Genomic DNA, 10,697 nt, shown 5'->3' with positions numbered 1-10,697 from the left:
ACACTCTTCATTTCCAAAACTGAATTGGGGGGATGAAAAGTTAAAGCGGTTGTAAAGGCTCAAGGTTCTTTACCTTCATGCATTCTGTGCATGAAGGTAAAAACCTTCTGTGTATAGAAGCCCTTCCAATACTCACCTGAGCCCAATCCAGGATGTGCACAAGAGCCTCGGCTCTCCAAGGATTCTCCATACTCAAACATCAGCTGGAGGCATTGGCCAATGAGGAGAGAGAGGGGGCAGGGCTGTGTGTGATTGGGCACGCAGAGCAGTGGATCAGGAACGAGGCTGCTTGGGTGCCCCCATAGCAAGCTGCTTGCTCTGGGGGCACTCGACAGGAAGGAGGGGACAGGAGTGCTGGTGGGGGACCAGAGAATAGGAGGATCGGGCTACTCTTTGCAAAAACATTACGCAGAGCAGGTGAGTGCAACATGTTTGTTATTTTAAAAAAAGAGTGCCCTTAATAGAACTTTAAGGCAGATTAAACTTCAGTTCTAAATTCTGCACTGGCATCGTGGCTCTCGGTGAATAAAGCTCTTCTTACATACAATCAGCATCTGAAATCTGCCTTCATATTAGTATCCTGTCATCCCCTGCACTGCAGCACTGGTCCTTTAGCTCAAGGAGGGGCAGCACTAGGAGCCAATCATGCTCAGTATGGGTACCATGTGCAGACAGGAAGAAGGAGCAGCATGACGACTCAGTTTGTTTCTGCTCCTCGACTGTCCAATCATAATGTTAAGGATACCACTGCGGTTCTTAACTCCAAAAAAAAGTAGTGTTACCCTCATGGCTGAGGTGTAGAAATCACAGAAGTGACTGGACAGAATTACAAATCCTTAAGCAGATCAAACCATTCACATGCCTATTCAAAATTCAGTCTCATAGATACGGAGTTAAGCCACTTTAGTGCGCTTACAGGCAAGTTTTTAAACATGAGAGTCAATGTAGGTAGTTCATTTATGATACCAAGATATGCACACTCTGCAAATGACTGCAACCAATATAGCCATTGCCAAGCTTTTTAAAGCTGAAATTAACGTGACCAAACGAAAAAAAAAAAAAAAAAAAAGTGTTAAGATTTTCTTTTTTTAAACTAGAACGGTTCTGTTAAGGGGGGCTTCATACACACGGACCTTTTAAGAATGGCCTAGAGACCTACTTTAACAGCACTGGCATTTTTATTTAACCCCTTCATGCCAGCCGCACGCAAATGTGCGGCCTCCCGGCGTCTGAGCCTAGACACCGAGCGGCCGCACATTTGCGTTCACGTAACATATGTGCTTAGAGCGCGCCATGCGTGGAAAGGTCCCGGTCCGCTCTTTCGATCGGGACCTTTCCCGATCATGTGACCGGCCGGGACGTCACATGATACTAAGCCCCGTCCACCTCCCGACGCAGGAACTCCTCTTCACGCCGGGACGATCCAGTGTGAAGGGGTAATTGCTCACCTCTAGCCAGGGGTGCTCCACCAAAAGTTCACATCCCTTACCACACCCCCCTCTAGCTATTAAATTATAAAACATACACTAAAGGTCCCAAATACTTACCTGGATCCATGATCATGTGACTAGCCAGGTCCAAAGTCTACTATATTCAGGACTGAAGAGTGGACAGTCTCTCCTTGGATGCCCACGTCTCTGCTTGGAGACTCACACATTTCCTCCTGGCTATCCATCAGCAGGGTCCTGAAGACTCCCAGTAGTGTTAGGATGTCACAAGAGGGGCAGCAAAAAGACGGGATGGATGAGTGACACACTGCTGTAAGTTACGTTCTACTGCAATATGGGCACATATCATAGCAAAAAATCACAGATATGGGACAGATCTCCAATGTGATCATACCTTGGTAAAGCTATCCAATAGACAATAGTACTTGGAAAGTTCACTGCTGGGGTAGGAACACATGGGCTAGGTAGCTCATAGGAGTCTTTTTATTTTTTTTTTTTTCCCCTCAAATCAACACGTGGGTTGAACAAAAAAAAAAAAAAGAAAAAAAACTGCCCTGATTCCCCCCATTCACACACGATGTAGATGGAGGGAATCCTACCGGCTGAGCAATTGTATTCTGACCATAGGGAGACTTCCCTGCCATTAGAGTACACTGATGGGTGCTGCTGGCTGAAGCCAGAAGTGCTGATAGAGTAGAAGTCAATCAGATTGACTTCTGTACAACCTTCCTGTCCATACACGGATTGAAATTGTCCTTGCTGAAGCAGCTGAATTTCGATCCATGTATGGCTGGCTTTAGATGGAAGGTCAAATTCGAGGACTGTCTAAGAGAAACACACTGGTGAACGGTGGGGGCAAGGGGAGGTGAAGGAGCAGCAGCAAACTGATGAGGTCATCCTTGGGCTCTACTTTCCAATCTGCAAGCTCCATTTGTTATATTCTCTTATTGGCTGCCCCTCCTCCCAGTCTGAATGTGAATGGGATTTCTTTAACCACCTCCCATCCGGCCGTTGTATATAAACGACCAGACGGTGGCACTGCAGGGTCAGGTGGCCGTTTATAAACGGCCTACCTGCACCCTGCTTGTGCACGCTCCCTGGGAATGCGCAGCACCGCGATCCGGTGCCCGCTGTGTCCTCTGGACACAGTGAAACACCGATCGTCGGACGGGACCTCTGTACGAGGTCCCGATCATGTGATCGCTGATTGGCCAATCAGTGATCACATGCAAAGTAGTAAGCAAGATGTCACTTCTGACATCATTGCTTACTACGTGTGAAATCTGTGAATGATCATAGGGGTCACATGGTACAAGGCTATTCATAACAGCCTTGTACCATGTGACAAGCTGTGACCAATCACAGCTCACTCAGTACTTCTCAATGGCTGCAAGAATGCAGACAGAGAAAGAGAAATGATTGCTTTTACATCCTATATGGGTGTAAAAGCAATCAGTGTAGGAAAAAAAAAAAAAATCATCACCCCCCACAAGTAGTACAGTGTCACCATGGTGAGACTGTACTGCTAGGGTGACAGTATGTTTAAAAAAAATAAAATAAAAATGTAAAAAAAAAAAAAATGTTTAAAAAATTAGTAAACTAATATAAACTAATTTGTTTTTGTTTTTTTTTGTTTTTTTACTAAAAACGATAACTGAATACATTTTGGCCAGGATTTACGATGAAATATTTGCAAAATTGTATAAGAAAAACTTTTCAAATTTTTGGACTTTCATTTACATAGCAAAAAAAATTAAAATCCCAGCGGTCAATAAATACCACCAAAATAAAGTTTTATCTGTCTCAAAAAAATGGTAAAAAATTCAAAATGGGTACAGTGTTGCATGACTGCGCAATTGTCATTCAAAGTGTGATAGCGCTGAAAATTACCCTGGACAGGAAGGGGGTGAAAGTGTCCGGACAGGAAGTGGTTAAATAAATCTACACAGGTTCATCTACTAATTTATGATTAATAAATAACCAGATTAAATTATGTTTTATATCCATCTACAATTATTCTTTCCGTGAGGTTTAGTTTTGAAGAGCTCCAATATCCACCAACTTACAACCGGTTTGTCCAGATGATTATCACACACAAGGGACCTAAAATAATTTGTGGCTTTTACGTACGGATGCATGCATCTACCATGTAGCACAAACTAGGCTGAATCCGTCAAAGTTCCTAGATTGTAAGCTCGAAAGAGTAGGGCCCTCTTACCCCTTGTGTACTGTTTGATGTTTCATGTATTGTCCCCCTCTATTGTACAGCGCTGAGCAAACCCTTTGGCGCTATATAAACTCGATAAATAAATAAATAAAGTGGTAAATGGCTTTTCTCGGCTTGACAAGAACATATGAATTTCCCATAGTTATGCTGTACGCACTTTTTTGCGGCTGTATTCAGAACACTTGCCCAATTCCCTGCCCCAACAGGGGTAAGAGTCCTACACCACTATCATCACCAAATAGAACAGCACTGAGCCGGTTGATATCCCAGACAGCTTTGTATCCCGAAAAACAAACCTGGGCCAGGTAGATGAATGCATTTAAAGTGGCCATGACAGAGTTAACTCCCCTCCCCTCCAGGAATTCAAGGAATGCCAAGGAATCCAATGATATTACTGGCTGGCATAGAGATGTAGGTTACCATGGAAGTAATGCATTCATGCCCACTGTGTCTGGGAGGCAGGCAAGTGCAGCGAGGAGATGTACCCCCTTCTGCACGTTGCATTCATCAGACATTTCTGCAGATTTACAAGATCTCCACAAGAAAGCGCAGCTTAGAGGAGGTACAGAGGTTGCCTCTGTTCACCTTTTTCTGAAACTGCAAATTCCCTGGCTGTCTTGCTCACCAAATAGCTAAGCGGCTGACCAGAAATAATGATCACAGGTATTTATCTAGTACCAATTTACACAGTGCTCTACATTCACATCCCTGCCTTCAAGGAGCCGACAATCTAAGGCCTCCATCTCACATGCATGCATACACATACTAGGGCCAATTTACAGGAGCCAGTTATCTTACCCATAGATCATTGCAAACCTGAGTAAACCCATGCAAATTTTAGATATATTTAATTTATTTCAGGTACTTGTATAGTACCTGCCGTCAATTTACTCAGCACTTTACATATATATTGTACATTCACATCAGTCCCTAACCCTCAAGGTGCGTACAATCTAAGGTCCCTAACTCACATTCATATACAAGGGCCAATTTAGACAGGATCCAATTAACATACCAGCATGTCTTTGGAGTGTGGGAGGAAACCAGAGTAGCTGGAGGAAACCCACGCAGGCACAGGGAGAACATGCAAACTCCAGGCAGGTGGTGCCGTGGCTGGGATTCGAACTAACGACCTGAGTACTGCCAGGGGGACGTGCTAACCATTTAGCCACTGTGCTGCCCATAATGGGAGAGTATGCAATCTCCATGCAAGTAGATTCCCGGTTGGGATTTGAACCAGGGACCTTCAAGGCAGAAGAGCTAAAGCTGGCCAAGCATGGCTCAGTCTTTTCTTTCAGAATGAACAGATTCCCCCATTCACACATTTGAGGGGAATGCTTGAATCTTCCCTACGGTTTCACCATATTCTGACAGCGAGGACTCCCCCACGGTCAGAATACATTGATCAATGCTGCAGCTGATTTGCCTCAATCAGCACATGCAGCCAAATTTTCCAACAAGCCTGTTCATGAGAAGTCGATCATTAGATCAATTTCTCATAAATAGGCATAAATGGATCAAAATTTGGATCCATCTATGGACAGTTTAAAGATGCTTAGACACTGCGTTGCTCATGTAGCACAGTATGCAGGAAAGGATTCGGAGTACATTTAGAATTTTCATCTGCATGCTGGAGACAGAAAGACAAAAAAGACAAAGATAAAGATAAAAAAAAAAGAAGACAGAAAGAAAAAAAAAAAAGACAGAAAGAAAAAAGACAGAAAGAAAAAAGACAGAAAGAAAAAAGACAGAAAGAAAAAAGACAGAAAGAAAAAAGACAGAAAGAAAAAAGACAGAAAGAAAAAAGACAGAAAGAAAAAAGACAGAAAGAAAAAAGACAGAAAGAAAAAAGACAGAGAAAAAAAAAAAGAAAGACAAAGAAAAAAAAGACAGAAAGAAAAAAAAAGACAAAGAAACCAAAATTCCCATTAAACAAAGCATTTGAAAAGCAAGCAGAACTGCAGTTGTCAAGTGCAAAGAGGTGAAAAAGACCTTAAAAGCTTTAGTGGCAAAAAGTAAAAAAAAAAAAATATGCATTATTTAAAAAGGGTCCTCTAGTGTTTTCAGCGTGAGTCACATCTCCACATTACCATGAGTAAGAAGCAGCTGATGGTACCCTAAACGAAGCGGCACATCCTAGGTGGGGGGTGCAGGCCGCACAATGTGATAAAAAGGCATCCTTTAGCAGATGAGATACTCAGCCAGTATTTCTCCAGCAACCCACAAGTATTGAAGGAAGGGGTTTCATTGAACAGCCAGTCAACTAGACTGCTCAGCAACAAAACCGTTCTTTATTTGCTCATGATAGGTGTGCTTACTGGGCTCAGGGAAGTAGAGGAACTATTGCTAATGACAGGCAATAACCACCATACCTCTATGTATGTCATGACCTTGTATGTGTTCTATGGATGCTCAACTTGCTAGTAAGAACCACAAGAATGTAGGGTTTCTCAACCAGGATCCCGTGGAATCCTGGGGTTCCTCCAGAGGTTGCCAAGGGTTTCTTGAGCAATGAACAGTTTCTAAGTCTCAGGCTGGTGAATAAAATCACTCAGTTCCTCCCCTCATACAGTCAGCGTTGATGGGGGAATCCCTCCCACAGAGCTATTGTGTTCTCCCGGTGGGGGGCACGTAGCATGGTCCCTGCCGGGAAAACACAGCGATTATCACTAGTGACTATAGTTGCTGGCAATAACTGCATGCTAGAAATCTGACATGTTGGTTGTACCCAACTTGACTGACTTGGGTTATGTCCCTGCGGGGATTGGGTATGTGTAGTCCAAACAGGGACATCACCCCCCCCATACTACGCATACCCAATCCCCACAGGGACATCACCCCCCCCATACTACGCATACCCAATCCCCACAGGGACATCACCCCCCCCATACTACGCATACCCAATCCCCACAGGGACATAACCCCCCATACTACGCATACCCAATCCCCACAGGGACATAACCCCCCATACTACGCATACCCAATCCCCACAGGGACATAACCCCCCATACTACGCATACCCAATCCCCACAGGGACATAACCCCCCATACTACGCATACCCAATCCCCACAGGGACATAACCCCCCATACTACGCATACCCAATCCCCACAGGGACATAACCCCCCATACTACGCATACCCAATCCCCACAGGGACATAACCCCCCATACTACGCATACCCAATCCCCACAGGGACATAACCCCCCATACTACGCATACCCAATCCCCACAGGGACATAACCCCCCATACTACGCATACCCAATCCCCACAGGGACATAACCCCCCATACTACGCATACCCAATCCCCACAGGGACATAACCCCCCATACTACGCATACCCAATCCCCACAGGGACATAACCCCCCATACTACGCATACCCAATCCCCACAGGGACATAACCCCCCATACTACGCATACCCAATCCCCACAGGGACTTAACCCCCCATACTACGCATACCCAATCCCCACAGGGACATAACCCCCCATACACGCATACCCAATCCCCACAGGGACATAACCCCCCATACACGCATACCCAATCCCCACAGGGACATAACCCCCCATACACGCATACCCAATCCCCACAGGGACATAACCCCCCATACACACATACCCAATCCCCACAGGGACATAACCCCCCATACACACATACCCAATCCCCACAGGGACATAACCCCCCATACACACATACCCAATCCCCACAGGGACATAACCCCCCATACACACATACCCAATCCCCACAGGGACATAACCCCCCATACACACATACCCAATCCCCACAGGGACATAACCCCCCATACACACATGCCCAATCCCCACAGGGACATAACCCCCCATACACACATACCCAATCCCCACAGGGACATCACCCCCCTTTACACACATACCCAATCCCCACAGGGACATCACCCCCCTTTACACACATACCCAATCCCCACAGGGACATCACCCCCCATACACATACCCAATCCCCACAGGGACATCACCCCCCATACACATACCCAATCCCCACAGGGACATCACCCCCCATACACATACCCAATCCCCACAGGGACATCACCCCCCATACACATACCCAATCCCCACAGGGACATCACCCCCCTTTACACACATACCCAATCCCCACAGGGACATCACCCCCCTTTACACACATACCCAATCCCCACAGGGACATCACCCCCCATACACATACCCAATCCCCACAGGGACATCACCCCCCATACACATACCCAATCCCCACAGGGACATCACCCCCCATACACATACCCAATCCCCACAGGGACATCACCCCCCATACACATACCCAATCCCCACAGGGACATCACCCCCCATACACATACCCAATCCCCACAGGGACATCACCCCCCATACACATACCCAATCCCCACAGGGACATCACCCCCCATACACATACCCAATCCCCACAGGGACATCACCCCCCATACACATACCCAATCCCCACAGGGACATCACCCCCCATACACATACCCAATCCCCACAGGGACATAACCCCCTATACACACACCCAATCCCCACAGGCATATAACCCCCCATACACATACCCAATCCCCACAGGGACATAACCCCCTATACACACACCCAATCCCCACAGGCATATAACCCCCCATACACATACCCAATCCCCACAGGGACATCACCCCCTATACACATACCCAATCCCCACAGGGACATCACCCCCTATACACATACCCAATCCCCACAGGGACATCACCCCCTATACACATACCCAATCCCCACAGGGACATCACCCCCTATACACATACCCAATCCCCACAGGGACATCACCCCCCATACACATACCCAATCCCCACAGGGACATCACCCCCTATACACATACCCAATCCCCACAGGGACATCACCCCCTATACACATACCCAATCCCCACAGGGACATCACCCCCCATACACATACCCAATCCCCACAGGGACATCACCCCCCATACACATACCCAATCCCCACAGGGACATCACCCCCCATACACATACCCAATCCCCACAGGGACATCACCCCCTATACACATACCCAATCCCCACAGGGTTGGTCTACCTTGGATATAAAATGTACTGTTCTGCTTTAAAGGTGACCTAAAATAGGTAGAACTGTAAACCCCAGCTTTGAGACACGTATTCTGCCGCCAGAGTCGCACACCTTGCACCCTTGTTTAGAAAGGAGTATTAGGTAGAACAAGGGTGGAATATTTTCTGTTTTCACAGTTTCACTAAAGAGGCCGGACTGACTCAAAGAAGCATCAGTAGTCAACTTTTCCGAGGGCATGTCTGACCTAAAAACAGCTCTGCAGAAGACGGTCCAACAAAGAGCGGCCATTGCTACCCAAATGATGAAAGCATGTTACACACGGCATTAAAGCTGGTCATCCTAAAGCCTGTATCTAATGGTTTTAATCCAACCTCTTCAGATCTATACATTAGAACACATCGCCAGCTCAGCCCCCACTCTACTTTCCATGAAATACATTTGCACTTCTGTGCTGCTGTTAAACACCCTGCCTGGCTGTTTAATTGTATGCATGTCAAGTAATGTGCATGAGTAACACTTACAGGCATTTATTACCTCTCCAAGATAACAATACCACCAATGCCTCCCTTAGCTTCTCTCTGTAGGAACCCATTGTTCAGCCATCATCCAGGGTCACCAACTCCTTCCTGGACAAAGATGTCAGCTCAGGGACAACCACAATCATGTAAAATCCAGTACCTGTGCAGTTCTTAGCTATGTCCACAAATGCCTGACACAGATCAGCCACTGTTGTAGCCTCTCACTTTGTGACCTGCTACAACATTACAATCCTGCTGTCTATTCACTGCGGGAGAGAACAATGTAATATATATCATAGCTTACTAATCCTTCGATGTGATGGCTGCATTTGTTTTCTCTTTTCAGGCTCTTTTGTTTGATAATCTGGCCAGCAACACACCTCCTGTATTAAAGGGCCTTCGCTTTGGATGAAGGAGCAAGCACGGGGCGCACCTTTGGACAGCTGCATGGTCAGTCTGGTGGAAGGGAATGTTAGATGGACTAGCAGATATAAATACACTAACAGAGGCGGACTGACCATTTGGAAACTTGGGCACTGCCTGAGGGCCCAGGGTCAGTAGGGGGCCCCATGAGATGCCCCTGGTACCTTTTTCATAGGTTTTTTTGAGTTGGGGCAAGGACACAGGGGCCCCATGATCCCCTATTGCCCGGGGGCCCCATGAGCTGTCAGTTCGCCCCTGCTAACAAATTGAAGCTAAACTCCACTTTATAATCAGGTCAACTTTTTTTCCTTTTGGGATAAAGGTTTTACATAAATAAAAGATGATCATTATATGCACTCCTGTCAGTGTTACATGATTTGTTTCAACTCTATACTTTTTTTTTTCCAAAAGAACAGTAAAGACAAACAACAACAAGACTACCTGGCCAGATCACCAGGTGAAAATAGAAGAGAGAAAGCTTAAAAAAGAAAAAACGAATGCAGCCATCACATCTAAGAATTGGCAAGCTGCAATATACTGATTGCTTTTGGGTTTATTAGCACTTTAATAAAATCTTTTCTGAAAATTATACTGCTCTATTTTAGGACATGTCAGGGATTTATCTACATAAACTTGTAAAATTACTGAGGTGGTTCACAGGCCTTCTATTTAGAGAGGGCCAACACCAGAGAGAAATTCTCAACAGCCAGGCACCCCCCACCAACACAGCATTACAGTTCACCTTTCCATCTTGCCTGGAAGACAACTAGGCAGGCATAGGGCAGTCTCAATCATAAACCTACAAGATCTAAAAGTCAAAGGATATGAGGAAGCAGCTTCCATTTACAGAAAACAATTCTCTCTTTATCAGTGACTGAATGTGGCAGACAAGGAGCCACAGATTCAAAACCTATACAACACAACTCTCTTGAAAAAAAAAAAAAACTGCATTCCAAATGGCATATTCTGGAAGAGGTTGAACGATCTAAACCCTTTCACTGCCACCGACGTAACTACTAC

The 10,697-nt window shown here is 45.9% G+C and overlaps 2 protein-coding genes across 5 annotated transcripts in view; one reads left to right on the top strand and one right to left on the bottom strand.

Moving 5' to 3' along the window:
- The window catches only part of LOC149464619 (microtubule-associated protein tau-like), a 201,848-nt gene extending 191,585 nt beyond the window's left edge, over nucleotides 1-10,263 (top strand). The window contains exons 15-16 of one of the 2 annotated variants that reach the window (XR_016312369.1): nucleotides 9,601-9,704; nucleotides 10,089-10,263. Coding sequence is in view for 1 of the 2 variants with exons in the window: in XM_089674657.1 (XP_089530783.1) it covers nucleotides 10,089-10,096 (8 nt within the window). In the remaining variant the exon portion in view is untranslated. The remainder of the gene's footprint in view (nucleotides 1-9,600; nucleotides 9,705-10,088) is intronic. The other variant, XM_089674657.1, reaches the window with a different exon arrangement.
- KANSL1 (KAT8 regulatory NSL complex subunit 1) overlaps nucleotides 1-10,697 on the bottom strand; it is a 156,170-nt gene that overhangs the window by 80,452 nt on the left and 65,021 nt on the right. The gene's annotated exons all lie outside the window — the stretch shown is intronic.

The sequence above is a fragment of the Staurois parvus genome, unplaced genomic scaffold (assembly GCF_062004578.1).
Source record: "Staurois parvus isolate SC_StPar_1 unplaced genomic scaffold, SC_StPar_1.0 ptg000151l, whole genome shotgun sequence".
In the NCBI taxonomy this organism is placed as follows: Eukaryota; Metazoa; Chordata; class Amphibia; order Anura; family Ranidae; genus Staurois; species Staurois parvus.
This window is presented reverse-complemented; position numbering and strand designations above follow the sequence as displayed.